The sequence below is a fragment of the Podarcis melisellensis genome (assembly GCF_964234715.1).
Source record: "Podarcis melisellensis genome assembly, chromosome: 4".
NCBI lineage: Eukaryota > Metazoa > Chordata > Lepidosauria > Squamata > Lacertidae > Podarcis > Podarcis melisellensis.
The window spans coordinates 40,299,713-40,315,400 of NC_138531.1; the positions used below are offsets into that span (position 1 = coordinate 40,299,713).

Genomic DNA, 15,688 nt, shown 5'->3' on the forward strand with positions numbered 1-15,688 from the left:
CAGATCCCAGTAAATGTACATAACATTGCATCTATATATGCACATGTGCGCACAAACACCCAGACAGACACTAACAAACTATGCCAAAGTACACAGATGATCTTCTGGGCTAAATGTTGAAAATGTGCTGTTCTGTTACTTTAATTGAAAAATCAATATACAGTCGTACCTTGGTTGTCGAACGGAATCTGTACTCGAAGTCCGTTCGACTTCCAAAAACGTTCGACAACCAAGGCGCGGCTTCTGATTGACTGCAGGAGTTTCCTGAAGTCAATTGGAAGCCGTGGCGGATGTTCGGCTTCCCAAGAACATTTGCAAACTGGAACACTCACTTCTGGGTTTGCAGAGTTCGGGAGCCAAAACATTTGAGTCACAAGGTGTTGGGGATCCAAGGTACGACTGTACTCCTTTTTCACACATAGGCCATGTTGATATATCTTGTGTTCTTTTCTTCTGGAAGTCACCCAGAGTGGCTAAGGCAACTGAGTCAGGTGGGCAGGGTACAGGTAATAAATTACATTATTATTATTTATTATTATTATTATTATTATTCTGCTTGCATGCAACTGTAAGCCAAAAATCTTGGTTTAGGATGTACACGAGCAGCATTCAATGCATTTGTAGTTGTTGAACAAGCCGCAATTCAGCACATAGCCACAGTTTCCTGTTACAGGGTTGATGGCTTCAAAACAAGTCAGGATATGAAGTCATGTTTTAAAGTTGCCCTTATGTCCTGGCTTAATTGGTAGTCCATGGTTACATGCTGAATGCTGGATTGTTCTTCTGGTCACACAAAGGGAAAGGGGAAATGGCTGCAAAGGAGCTCTGTATACACAGGAAACTAACAACCCATGGTTTCCACAAGCTTTGCAAACGAAATTTGGGGACCAAAATTGGAAACAATGGTTTCTAGCCATGGTCTGCAGGGCTTCCACAAGCTGCAGTTTGCCACATCAGATGGTTTATTAAACTGAAGCTTAACTGAGTAGAAATGTTCTGTTCAATAGGGCATCCAATGGCAACATGGACTTTAAAAATGTTTCTTGATAGAAACTAATAATAAATGAAAATATTCCCATAAACACTGATAAGGAGGCATATTATTTTTAGATTTTTTTTTTTTTTGCAACAACAGGTTCCTGAACAAGTCCAGATTGTCAAATAAATTACTTTAATATACATCAGATTATCCAGAGGCTCCTTGACCAGGCTGTAGATACATTTGGTGTGACTGGCAATGTCAGTACATCAGTAAATAATCTGGAAAAATGGCTCTGGAAGTTCAAATACTCATTATTTGTAGGGACACTATCAACCAGACTCAAAATCCCATCAGTCCATCAAATGCTAAATGTGAGTCTCAGAATTGATGGAAGTGGAAACCAATTTCCCCAGCAGATTATTTAGATTTTCCCCCTTTCTTATGTTATCATACTGTTATCATCTGAATAGGCAGGTAGTTAAAAAATTGAAAGCTAACCTACATCTTGTAAACAGGATAAGCCTACTGGAGAAGTGTTTTGTTAGGCAAAACATAATGTATCCCATCCTGTAGATCTGGATCTACTTAGACTTTGTTGTCATAAACCTTTCTGACAGCCTCTTGAGCTGAAAGCAATTCATATTCAGAAACCTGTTTTCCATAGCGGTAAGTGAACTCCCCTCAGATTTAGATAGAGCTGAGGTATTTCCCCCAGCTTCCCCAAATTAGAAACTTAATTTGAATAATAATAATAATAATAATAATAATAATAATTTTCCCCTCCCCATCTGGCTGGGTTTCCCTAGCCACTCTGGGCGGCTTACAGCATATATAAAACATAGTAAAACATCAAACATTAAAAACTTCCCAGTCGCCTTCAGATGTCTTCTAAAAGTTATGTAGTTCTTTATCTCCTTGATATCTGAAGGGAGGGCATTCCACAGGGAGGGTGCCACTACCAAGAAGGCCTTCTGCCTGGTTCTCTGTAACGTCACTTCCTGCAGTGAGGGAATCACCAGAAGACCCTCGGAGGAGGACCTCAGTGTCCAGGCTGAACAATGGGGTGAAGACACTCCTTCAGGTATACTGGGCCAAGACTGTTTAGGGCTTAAAGGTCAACACCAACATTTTGAATTGTGCTCAGAAATGTTTAATTCCACATTCAGTTGTGAAGGTTGGACCCTGCCATACATAGTCTTGGCATCATTAGGAGTCAAACTCCCTCCTCAGTTGCCTATGAGCCTTCACAATCCTCCACAAACTCCTTTCTCCCATGCAGCTGCCCCTTCCCATCCCAGTTGCCTGACTGGTAGCGACTATGAGGTCTCACTGCTAGGCATCTAGGACACCTGCTAATCATGATTACAGTATCTCAGGTGCAAGTGTTCTGAAATAATTCATGTCCAGGGTGTCTGACATCCATACTAAGTATCCTGGAAGTGCCACACTCCTAGGTGCTGGCAATGCTGCCGTTCATGGTATCAGGAAGGGTACAGCACGTCAGCTTAAGTTCTGAGCTAGAGAAGCACTTCACTTTGTAGAAATCTGGGTGCATTTTATGATGTGGCATTAAAATTTGTATTCTAAGCCAGGTGAGTAGCAGCTTTGGTGGCATCACTAGTTTTCCAAGACTCCCCAGCTAGCCCTAAGGTTATGCATTTAAAGCTTTTTACATTTCTATTACCAAAAGTGTACTAATTTCTTTTGCCGTTTTTGAAATGTTTCTGTTTCAACAGAATAAAATCCAACCTGAATAAAATCCATAAATAAACAACACAGATGATGGGGGGAAACAAAAAATCTTAAGACTCCCCACACATATTTCAAAGGTTTGAGAAGTACTTTTGAGAGGGGGGAAATCTTTCAAATTCTATGTTGGTGTGTCATAAAACCACAAGAAAACACCAAAGGGCCTTGTGGCCAATGGGTAGAGCCTCATATGTTGCTTCAAGGGCTGCATTATTAGCTATCAAAAGGCTGGTGTGGCAAAAATAATAATAATCTGCACATGTGATTACTGCCACTTAACTTCCCTCCCTAACCAACCACCATGTGTAGACGTTAAGCAGATGGAAAACCAGGGAGCAAATTCCGATTGACAACACGTTACGGTATGAGTAAAATTTTGCTGAATGACAACAGCTTGCAGTGATGATACATTTTAAATTCAATACTGTCTGGCCTTGATAAGAGTTTGGCCCACACCACAGAAACATTCTCAGCTATGTGTTTTTAATTTTTTTAACCACTTTCCCCCCACATTTCATGTTTATAGTTTTACAGTACCCGCTCGCCCTCCCCCACCGAGTGTTGCCACATGACCCCATGGAGTCGAAAGGTATCAGAAAAAAGACTAACATAACAGCCTCTCACTCATTCTGTCCCTTTCCATCCCTAATCCTTTCTCTCGCTTGCTTTATTTGGCTGACTAACTTTGTTGTCTTTATGTTATGCTCTTATCAACAAGGAACACCAACTTTTCTCCTCCACCCCCACCCCTTGGTGTAAGTTTAATAGGTTTTACCAGCTCACAAGAGGGTTTCCCTTCACTAATTAGTTTTAAAGGCCCCAACCAAATTTGTCTCTGATGGGTTTTTTGTAGGGTGCTGAAAAGAATTAGACAGAGATTTTGGATACCCACAAGAAGACATCCAAACCATAGCAGAGCAAAGCATGAATTTGTTCTATAGACTGTTATCATTGCTATTGTTTGCTAAAGAGTAGCATTGGCAGACAGTCAGGGAGTCTGTGGTCAGGTCACTTCACTTTCTTTGTCCAGAAAGCTATTGTTATGCAGGGGAAGGAATCAGCAACAAAGTACAGGCTATGTGGGTCTCCCCCCACCCACCCAACCGCCTTCTCTTTTTTTTTGCACGCATCAACTTTTTTCAGAGGTTACCTAGGAAACAAAGTCTTTTGTGCTAGTAGTTTATATGAGCTATTCATGTCTGCTGGGAACAGCACAAAAGCAGAACAGATAAAGAAAGCTGCAATGTTTTCCTAACCCAGGGATGGACAAAAATATTTTGGGGGAAGACTGGTTCCTTTTGTTATTATTTTTTTATGGGTTATTTTGCAGATGATTCAACAAGGTAAGCAAGTGACTTGCTTGTATTTTATATAAATAGATGTGAAGTGTGGTCTTCAGTGTACATGTAGGAAGTTAGGAATGCCTGCGAGCCTATTCAGGGCCTTCAGCCTTGTTAAGATATTTATTTATGAAGAGAACTATAGTTATTTGATGGTGATTATCCGTTAGAAAATAGTACAATATTAAGCACTCTAGATAAAAGCAAATTTTGGCCCTTTAACTCACAGCTAAAAGAATTAAAAGTTTTTCAGAGTAAATGAGAGCAAAGGACAGAAAATCCATGTTAGCAAAGTAGGAAATGGAAACAAATGGAAAGAAGAGGTGAAAATGTTTAGAACAGAACAGAAAATGCTTCGAAGTAAATTCCTCCAGGGCTGTGTACAAATAACAGTAACCAGTTAAATGGAAGAGTGAGAACTTTATAAAGCTCTGAAGGTAGTATTTCTGCCCTGTTGCTGAAGTAATTGCTGTTTTCTCAATAAGCATAGATTTCAACAAACTGCTTCTGATCTTTTACTCTCACTTGGTAAAACTACAAAGCATTAGAGTCCTGCTTTCTTTTCAAAAAGTTATTCTTGGAGTTGGTTAACTAATCTCTCTTTGTGCCTATTTATCTTTTGTGCCTTGTAGCTTGGGTAGCACATTCTGAATTACTTTGCATGATCTTCTGAATGTTATTCTTAAGACTTGAAGGTGGTGGCTCAACTTTTGCTTTTTAATTTTTCTTTTAGTATACAGTTGCTATTGTGTGATATAAAACATATGTCCTGATCCTACCCATATTTCCTTAGAAGTCAGTTTCATTAATATTCGTGAGACTTACTTTGAAGTTAAGGATAGGATCAGGCTCTTAAACTGCAATTCTAAACCCATCTGATTGGGAATAAGTTCCACTGAATTTCTGTACAAACAATACTTTGGATAATGCTGAATTCCATTAACTTGCCTTCAAGTAATTTTATTCAAGATTAGCCAGGGTTGTTATATCAGTTATACACTGATAGACAGAAAGTCTACATGGAACTGATTTGATATGTTTATTCAAGTATATGTTTATCAAACTAAATACAATAATGGGACTTAAAACTTACTAAAAAGTTGCTAAATTGGCATGTACATATGGATCATATGTAGCAGGATACATCTTTGCAGAAGCTAAGCATTGACTGGAAGCTGTTTCCATCTTCTGAAAATTCATTTTAAACTACAGCTCCTAAATGTTTCCAGTATGTGAGGTAGTTTGACTTCCTGTGTTGAAAATGCAACGCGCTCTTCATTACTGCTTTCCTGAAACCTACTTCCGAATCTATTTTTTCTGATATTTTAAAAAAGTAACTTTATCTCGTAAAAAGAGTAGATACTGATTTTGATTGTATTCATTTACAGTCCCACCCTCCGGAGGAAGAAGATACAGATGTCATGTTAGGGCAGAGGCCGAAAAATCCAATACATAATATCCCTTCTACACTGGATAAGCAAACCAATTGGAGCAAAGCACTACCTCTCCCAACTCCAGAGGAGAAAATGAAACAAGATGCCCAAGTGATTTCCTCTTGCATTATCCCCATCAATGTCACTGGTACAGATCTCTTGTACTTCTTTTTTTGTTGACAAAAAGGTGGTTCAAGTCATTAATTTTATTACGGTGAGCATATCTCTAAACACAGGAGCTTATGATCAGCAAATGTAAGGTTTCCAAGGCAAGAACGTAACAAAGCTTTATAGCTTCAACTGTCAAATCCTATGCATGTCTACTCAAAAGTCAGTTCTACTTTGTTTAATGGGGCTTTCTTCCAGGTACGTGTGCATAGGATTGCAGCCCAAACAAGCTATATTGGTAATCTCATGAGTATCCATCAACACTGGTGCTGTTATATCTGAAGTAAGATGCCATGGTTGCCCTACAGAAGAACTGTCTCTGAAAGCCCTGAGATATTTTTCTGTCTTACATTCCTGTTATTAGATGAGCCTTGGGCTAACATGCTTCCTCTCCCCTTTCTTTCATATGCAAGAAAATTGAAAACTTCTGCTTTTACTTGAGAAACAACTTTGGTTCTCCATTATATCCAACCTCCAAGAATGGTAGTTAGTTTACAAACCAGGAAGGATGGTTTTGGCTAACCATAGTTGGTTTTAACTAACCGTAGTTAAAATAAACCACTGTCCTCTAAGTTTTGCTATATCAGGGAACTGTGGTTAGTTCTAAAGCAGAAGCTTCTGATTTCTTTCCAAATAAGGAAGAGGAGGGAGGAGCAGCTAAGAAGTCTGAGACTCATACTGGTTTTTCTCAAAATGGCAAAACCATGGTTTACTAAGCACTATGTCTGAACTCACCAGTTCTCTTGTTGGTTCATTATCTCATTCCATGGTGAGAGCATTACACTAAATAGAAATATCCATGCAGTCTTCCCCTAAAAAACTTGTCTATCAAAAGCAGAAGTGCTTAGAAGAGTTAATTATATTACTCTTCCAAGTAATATATGCACATTTATCCTTGAATAACCAGAACAAAATATACTTGTGCTCTATTGTGATAAAATTTATTACACTGGGCTTGTGGAAATTTCTGTAGGAAAGGGGGATCAAATATGTGTGTGTGGACGTTCTACCCAAACTACAGTCAGCTGTCACACATATGTGTGTCACACATATGTGTAACATCATATGTGATGTAAAGTGTGAGACAAGTAAAGGCGTAACTGCACAGAAACAATTGGGAGCCTTAAAGTGCACTCCTGATTTTATCCTGTCTCAAACAATACTTGCTATCAGCACCAATCAGGTGATCGGTACTGACAGCATGCCTCATTGACAGCAAACCCTACAGGGAAATGGTTCCTTTGCCCATATGGTTTTATTTCAAATTGCGCATGCAAAGGATGCATAAAAGGAAAGGATCCCATTGCCACAGCAGTTTGAAATCAAACCGTGCTGGCAAAGGAAGTGGGGTTTGCAGACCAGTGGTTGCTGCACATCCAATTTCCTTTGCCTGCATGGTTTGAAATCAAACCACGCAGACCAGGGAAAACACTTCATCTGATGTCATGGCGATAACAGGTGGTGGATGCGAATATTCTTAGCTGCCATTCTCTTGGAGCATTCTTTGTGGATTCTTTTTTTTTAATTGCACATATCATCAAGCAGAAATGTGGTTAAACTCATGCTGCAAATTTTTACAGTGCTTCAAGGATGGGCAAATTTTGCTCCCTGCCCCAGCCAAGCCCCCCCCCCCAATTTATTTGGATACTAAGCTCATTTAAGACACTCATTTTTTTCTGCCATGTGGAATGGACAAAAATAAAGGACAGTATAAGGATAAAGCAGCTCAGGACCAAACCAGACATTACAAAAGGGGGCAGAACAGAAGGGTACAGTCGTACCTTGGAAGTCGAATGGAATCCGTTCCAGAAGTCCATTCCACTTCCAAAACATTCGGAAACCAAAGTGCAGCTTCTGATTGGCTGCAGGAAACCCCGTTGGAAGATTCCAAAAATAGTTCACAAACCGGAACAGTCACTTCCAGGTTTGTGGTGTTCGGGAGACAAAACGTTTGACTTGCAAGGCGTTCAGGATCCAAGGTACGCCTGTACTCTGTATTTTATTTCTTACTAGATCGGGAAGTAGTTTTGAGGGGCTGATTCTGAATGGAGAAATGGCTTGCAAAAAGGAATTACACACAAACCACTACCATGCCATCTCACTTTTGGTTGGATTTTGGTCTTGCCTAGTTGAATTTTTGACTTTTATCTGAATAGCTGATCCCAGCGTCATATAACAAACTGCTCTTGAAATTTAGCTAACATTGCCCCCTGCCCCTCCACCATTTCAAATCAGTTTGTCACATGGCATAGTGAGTAGGTTTGAGATACCGGTAATTTAAGATTAGTAAATCTAAAACCACCTTGAGTTGACAAAGATAGTTTTGCTGCTATTTGGATGCTGGCCAATGTGTTTAGGATTAGGGCACAAATTTCACTTTTGAAAGCTCCAAGAAATGCTGTGGCTTTTTTCTGTGATAAAAATAGGTTCACAATGACACCAATTTAAAAACTTGTAATAAAATCTGTTTCCAGTATCCAAGCTATTAGAGATTATTCTGTTCAGTTGTTGTAGATATCACTAAAAGTTTCCAAATAACAGAATTGCCGGAATATCTTGAAAAGTTCAGAACCATTATTTTTCTTCTCCCCCCTCCCAATGCATTAACACTTGTTCTAAAATAATGAAAGGCAGTAGGGTGTCGTAGTGCTTTTGTTCAATATTAAAGATTTCTGTTCACTTATTGCAGTGGTGTTGGTGATGGTTGGAATATAGGATTTTTGTCTGGGGTCTCCTGTAGTAGATTTCAAGAAGAACTTTTACAAGAAAGTTACTTTTTCGTGTTTTACATTTGTATGTAATGTACTCTGTATGTGTATGTCTGTGTATAATTATGCTTAATATAATTATACAGCATTGAAAGTACAGGTTTTCGAATCAAGATTTTTGGTTTTTATTCCCTTCCTCTCTACTTTTAGTTCATATTGTTGCCTTTCAAATTACACCATGAGAACCTTCATGCTTAGGTATTGCCCCGACACATTTGTTCTGAAGGGATCCTTGCCAAGTTATAACTCTTTGATGAAAGGAAATCTACTGTAACATCGGATGGTTTATTATTACTAAATGGAAACCCAGTGTTTGATTTGTAAATGCATTTTTAGCCAGATGAATAGCTGACAGGGTTTTCAGATTTGTTTCTAAAATTTAGTCTCCAATAACAAGTGAAAAACAAATTATTTAGACTCATAACACATTTTTTAAAAAATAATTTTAATCTCCTCCAGTAATGCTTTTTCCGGTTTTTTGCATGTTATCTGTGTCCAGTTAAGAAGCAGGTAACAAGAAAGCTCCCTGCCAGTCAGAGCAGATAGTATTGGGTTGGAGGGACAAATAGTATGACTTACCTAGCTTCTAGGTGGAGGACACTGTTCTTATTTGTTGCTAATCTCTTCCCAGATTAATTAGGGAAATACTATGTACCATGGAGCAATATATACTAGATATCATTTGCATTAGAAGTGATGAAGAAGAAAGCCTGTAATAAGAAGACTGCTCCTTTTTAGAATCTTACTTTTAGTTCACACTTTGCAAATGCCCTTTGCAACGACGATGTCTTGCATCTGGAAGCATTCACCCTGTTCTTCATATGTTGACAACGTAAGGGTGTTGGGAGAAAGGGACATGTAGGAATCTATACAGCGAACAGGAAGTCAGACAGGACAACCTTACAAGGTAAAAACAGATATGTGATGTAATGACACGTAAGTGATGTGGCTGCTCTGTAATGACAGTATCAGCATTAGTTTAGGAATTCAGCTCAATTAAATACTGGTGGTAATTACTCGTTACCAATCTAATTTACTATTACTGAACCATGAAATCAGTGTGAACATTTAGATATGTCTCAGCATCAACAATGTTCTCTGAGGATTGATATAGGGAAAACTTAGTTGCATCCTGCTCTTGAGCCATCATTATTCTGAAACATGAGGTATAATAAGATAGGCTGGACTCAACTGCCCCTTGGCTTTCCCACAATTTCATTGCAATGTAAGCATTAAAATAAAAAAGGACAGCTGCCCAATTTCTGATCATCATCTTGAATGCTACTATTCATTTCATAGATGTCAGTGCCTGTATATCCATAATAAATGGACAAACCATTACAGTAAATGTTCCTTGCTAATGAGAGTGCCTAACTTTCCCTGCATCCCTTTCATTCCCCTCCCCTACCTTTTGTAACTTTTGGCAACGCAGGCTGCTCAGAGGGAACAGGGATCATAGAAGCAACGCTGTGGTACACGGTGATTTTTTTCCATGAGAGTTGTACAAGGTCTGCCTTATATTTATTTGCAGGCACAATCCAAAGTGCTCACATGACCTCCACTGTCTTCCAGTCGTAACAATTTGTTTACTATTTCCAAAAGCTAATGAGACCTATTTATGGGTTGCAGGAGTTGGTTTTGACAGAGAGGCTAGTATACGCTGCTCTCTTGTTCACTCACAATCCGTACTACAGCGGAGACGGAAATTGAGAAGGAGGAAAACCATCTCTGGCATCCCCAGAAGAGTCCAACAAGAAATAGGTGTAGTATCAATAAAACTCTTCGCTAGATAGCATTCTTAACTGCCTTAATTGCAGCGATAGCCTGCCTTCCAAACTGCTTTCCAAGGAACACTTCAACTTCAATGATGGTGGAGTTTCAAATCTAATGCGTTTGGGTATTGCTATTTTTTGTTTTGTCTTTTTTATTATTATTAAATACTGCCAGCCAAACTATATTACTTATTACAGCCTTCAGTCTTGATGCACAGTAGGCCTTACTGAGTAATATAGATATACGTGTCCAGCCCTTATTGTTTAAGTGTAATGAGTTAATTTTTGTTGTATTCTTTTATTTTTGTTTGTTTCGATACCCATAGTGTGTACATAAAAAGTAACTAGATTCAGTGAAAGTTTATTCTTGTAGCCAAGGGACCCATAAGGTAAAGTAGTGACAAATGATACGATGCAAAGTGATGATGAACTGTCACTGATTTTATACAGAAGACCAGTTGTTTATGCCAGATAGCTCTCAACGTTTGAAAACTTTCCCAAATATTTTTCCTTTTTTCATGTTTGTCTCCTTGACCTTTTTTTTAAAAAATGTAACGATAACATACATGAGATGTGCTGACTTGGCTCTTTTCTATACAAATGTTAAGTCAGTGGTAATCAGGGTCAAGTCTACTGGACCTAAGAATCACAGACTTTTTCTACTGGCTATATACACACCATACATTTAAAGCACATGAATTTCCCCAAAGAATCCCAGGAACTGTAGCTTGTTAAGGGTGCTAGGCATTGTAGTTCCTTTCTTTGGAGGGATCTGTGAGTTTTAAATGTCCTTTAAATGTATGTACACAGCCCACATCTGTTGTACAATGACAGACAATGAACTAAAGATTCAAGCTATCATAATATAATAAATATTCAGAATTTAGATAACGGTGGTTTGCTTGTTCCCTTGCATTTTGTACTTCACCAAGAAGGGGGGTGACTTGGAGTGATGAGTTTGGCACTCACTCCTGATGCAAATTGCTTGTTCTAATAGACCCCCCCCCAAAAAAACAGCTTTCCCTGTTGAACAAGGGATATAATGTTTAAGCACATCTGCTTGAACCATCTCATTTGGCCCATAGCAAATCCTTTTTCTTCATGTTAGTTACTGTTGTTGAAAGGTTTGGGCAGGGGGGAGAACAACCCTATGTGATGCATTTTTAAGGCCAATGTAAGGGACATAGCTTGTCAGCCAACTGAAATAGTGCCTCACAGAGTTTTGTGTGTGTCCTAGATTCTGACGAATCACCCGTAGCAAGAGAGCGGAATGTGATTGTGCATGCAAATCCAGACTTCTCTAATAACGTCAACAGGAGGTCAGGTACCAGAGACTCTGAGTGCCAGACAGAAGAAATCCTTATTGCTGCCCCATCCCGGAGAAGAATTCGAGCTCAGAGGGGTCAGAGCGTAGTAGCCTCCCTGTCGCACTCAGCTGGCAACATACTGGTGCTGACAGACAATGGTGATCCCATGTTTACAACATCAGTAAGCAACCGCATCAGATCTAGGAGTCTTCCTCGTGAAGGTGCTAGAGCCAATGAAGGGGACCACAACTCTGGTGCCAAAATGTCAGCATACGATGCAGAACACTTTCTAGCAAGCCAAGAAAGGATTTCCACAAAGAGTAAAGATGTCATCAATACCCAGTGTTCACAAGAACACCATCCCATAGGTTTAACTTGTTCTCAGCATCTTCATAGTCCAGACTGTAATTCAAATGAAAGGGGGAGGTCAAGGTTGTCAAGGATGGCAGATTCTGGAAGCTGTGATATTTCATCAAACTCTGATACCTTTGGAAGTCCCATTCACTCCATCTCCACAGCTGGGGTTCTTCTTAGCAGTCACATGGACCAGAAAGATGATCACCAGTCATCCAGTGGGAACTGGAGTGGAAGCAGCTCAACATGTCCTTCCCAAACATCCGAAACAATTCCTCCTGCTGCCTCTCCCCCACTGACTGGTTCTTCACACTGTGATTCAGAATTATCCCTGAACATTGCCCCTAATGCCAATGAAGATTCTAGTGTCTTCATAACCGAACACTACAGTGATCAGCTAGATAAGGTTAGAGGACACAGGACAAGTTCTTTCACTTCCACTGTAGCGGATCTACTCGATGACCCTAATAACAGCAACACGAGTGACAGTGAATGGAATTTCTTGCATCACCACCACGATGCATCCTGCCGTCAGGATTTCAGCCCTGAACGCCCCAAGACAGACAGTCTGGGATGTCCAAGTTTTACAAGCATGGCCACATACGATAGTTTTATAGAGAAGACACCATCTGACAAAGCAGACAGTAGCTCACACTTTTCAGTTGACACTGAAGGCTATTATACCTCCATGCACTTTGACTGTGGTCTCAAGGGAACTAAAAGTTATATTTGTAACTATGCAGCTGTGGGCTTCGAGAGTGGCCAGAATGCAAGCGTTGCTTCCAATCTCACTAACTGCGCCTGGCAGGATTACGTAAACCATAGGAGGCAAGGAAAGCAGAGCATCTCTCTAAAGAAACCAAAGGCAAAGCCAGCCCCACCAAAACGCAGTTCATCTTTAAGGAAATCTGACAGCAGCATAGATCTTCCTGAGAAGAAAGAACCAAAGATAAGCAGTGGGCAGCAGCACATGCCTCACACTTCCAGGGAAATGAAGCTGCCCCTCGAGTTTTCAAACACACCTTCGAGAGCAGAAAACACTACTCTGCCAAGCAAGCAGGAACTCGTCTGGGATAATCAGGAGGAGAGCGGATTAAAAGACCCTCCATTTGACACCATGGACATCCCATCCTTTAAAGACGAAGGTGCTGAACAATCTCACTATGCAGATCTCTGGCTTTTAAATGACTTGAAATCAAATGACCCTTATAGGTCTTTATCCAATTCTAGCACTGCTACGGGTACTACAGTCATAGAATGCATAAAGTCGCCAGAAAGTTCTGAATCACAAACGTCACAGTCTGGATCAAGAGCCACCACTCCCTCCCTCCCTTCTGTTGAGAACGAGTTCAAATTGGCTTCCCCAGAAAAGTTGGCTGGCTTAGCTTCTCCTTCAAGTGGTTACTCAAGTCAGTCTGAAACACCAACATCATCTTTTCCTACAGCTTTCTTTTCTGGGCCCTTATCCCCAGGGGGGAGTAAAAGAAAGCCAAAAGTACCAGAAAGGAAGTCCTCATTACAACAGCCTTCTTCTAAAGATGGCAACGTATCTCTAAACAAAGATCTAGAACTTCCAGTTATACCTCCTACTCATCTTGACCTAAGTGCTCTTCATAATGTCTTGAATAAACCATATGCTCACAGACACCAACTACATGCTTTTAATTACAATAAACCGAGTATGGTAGAAGAAGCACTGAACTCCAATCCTCCACAAGCCCTTGCAATCACACCTTCAGTTCTGAAGTCTGTACATCTTCGATCCATTAATAAGCCTGAAGAAGTGAAACAAAAAGATCATACAGAGCTCCATGTTCAAGGAAACACTTTATTGGTTACTGCCATTTCTGGTAAAATGAAGCCACATGTAAGCAAGAAGCAAATATCACGACAATACTCCATGGAAGAGGCCATTGTGTCCTATGTTGATGTATCTCCAGTACAGATAACCCCAGAACAACTTCACATGGCTAACAGTTTGTCTTTCAGTGAAAAGAATACCTGCAAACAGATGGTGACCTCAGGAAATGTGGGTGCTCCAACAGCTAAATATGTAACAGATCAAATGCATCGGGTTCATGATTTTTTACTAGAGAGTACGCTAAGTAAAGCCTGTGGCAGTTCTGCTGAACCATTTCCACAAGGCTCAGATGACCTTTCAAGCAATTCTATTGGGAAAAGAACCACATATGGATCAGAGCAGGAGAGGCGTCTTGACCTTGTGCAGCTTCAGCAAGAATTACCTGCATACCGTGAACAAAAGTTGGAATACGAACCTATACATGAAACTATGTCCCAGTCTGGCCCCGCAGGTGGGGGAACAGACATTAGTCATCAACTAAAGCATCGGCTTGATCCAAGTCAACATGATGACAAAGTGCCTGGGAATATCAGCTATGAATCGGAGATCTCAACTGTAGATTCACTCAGTGAAAAATCATCTGAGCAGGAAAACGAAATTGTGTCAGGTATTCCAACCAAAAGTGCCTCTGATGAGAGTGACAGCAGAGCAGCTGAGTCACAAAGGACCCCAGATGATGATGTCTTAAAAGGTACGTTCGTAACTATTTTTGTTCTGTTTGAGTGAGATGGCTTTCTGTGGTGGCAGTTCACAGAGATCAGCCAGCTGACAGCTCCATTTATTTTAATGGAGCTTTGCCAATACTTTTCAGCAGAGAGAGAGAAAACCTACCATGCTTTGCAGAAATATATATATATATGTAGGAATGAATTTGCATTTCTTTTTATTGCAGTTCAGCTGTGAAAAGAGCAGTAACCCTTTATAACTAAGCATTATTTTGACAGATCATCCAATATTTAGACTAGATTGTCTAGTGCCTGTCATTATACTACCAGCTCCATTAATTGAGCAAGTAGATTACATTAACCAGCTCTATTGTAACGTGTGGGAAAGTGTTTGATTAAGTCTCAGTAGGTCTTCTCTTTTTGTTTTGAAGAATCTTCCCCAAGTGATGATTCCATATTCTCACCCTTAAGTGAAGATTCTCAAGCTGAAGCAGAAGAAGCTTTTGTGTCTCCAAATAAGCCTCGAACAACAGAGGATCTATTTGCAGTTATTCACCGGTAAGCTCATTTTAGGGTTATTAAAAACAGCAAATGTGCTATTTTCATGGCAATAGGAATAGACCTAAAGTAAATCAATCAACTATTCAGAGCAGCGGTGATAATCTACTAGCTTTGAAATGTGGATTCTTCAATCCACTGCACAGGAATGTTTGTAATGGTCTTCATGATATGCCTCATTTATGTTTTTCTAGTTGTCATTCATGAGCAACAACCTTGTTACTGGGAGTTAAACTGAGGACAGGGTGAAGGAAAAATTGGATCAACAGGTCCAAGTAGCAGTCAAGAGAGGAAACAGGAATGGGAGAGGCTGACTTTCCAAACCTGGTGCAGACATAGCGGATTTGCAATAAAACCTCTTCCAGCTGATGTTAAGAACCTGCTCTGAAGACTACATGAGGGCTGTGTAAATGCATGGACATATGCACATATATGCAGTGCTTTCTTCCTGGGGGGGATGCAGGGGTACACACACCCCTAAACAATTTGTGAATCTAAGTTTGGCTTCATTGAGGGGCAGCATTTCAATAGGAGTAGGAAAATAAGAGTATACCTAAACATTTTTTTTAAGGAAAAAAGCACTGCATATATGTATAAGATCTGCAGTAGCACTGCTAGGTCTCCCCGCCCCCTACTTGTTTTTGAGGCGGGACAGAAATTATTTTCAGATTCCTATGTTGGTCAGAAGCTCATCCCCCTCTCTACTGAATGGAGGACAGGGAGCTGTGTGA

General features: G+C 40.1%; 1 protein-coding gene and 1 long non-coding RNA gene across 6 annotated transcripts in view; one reads left to right on the plus strand and one right to left on the minus strand.

The window, feature by feature from the left end:
- The window catches only part of NHS (NHS actin remodeling regulator), a 242,351-nt gene that overhangs the window by 221,229 nt on the left and 5,434 nt on the right, over positions 1 to 15,688 (plus strand). For 3 of the 5 annotated variants that reach the window (XM_081907518.1, XM_081907521.1, XM_081907520.1), the window contains exons 4-8: positions 3,258 to 3,320; positions 5,460 to 5,652; positions 10,070 to 10,201; positions 11,450 to 14,425; positions 14,831 to 14,957. In XM_081907518.1, the coding sequence (XP_081763644.1) occupies positions 3,258 to 3,320; positions 5,460 to 5,652; positions 10,070 to 10,201; positions 11,450 to 14,425; positions 14,831 to 14,957 (3,491 nt within the window). The other 2 variants (XM_081907522.1, XM_081907519.1) reach the window with 2 other exon arrangements.
- On the minus strand, positions 6,633 to 10,075 carry LOC309368004. Its single transcript, XR_014167474.1, has 2 exons — positions 7,775 to 10,075; positions 6,633 to 7,161 (listed from the first exon to the last, which is right to left on the minus strand). It is a non-coding gene; the product is annotated as an uncharacterized lncRNA (long non-coding RNA).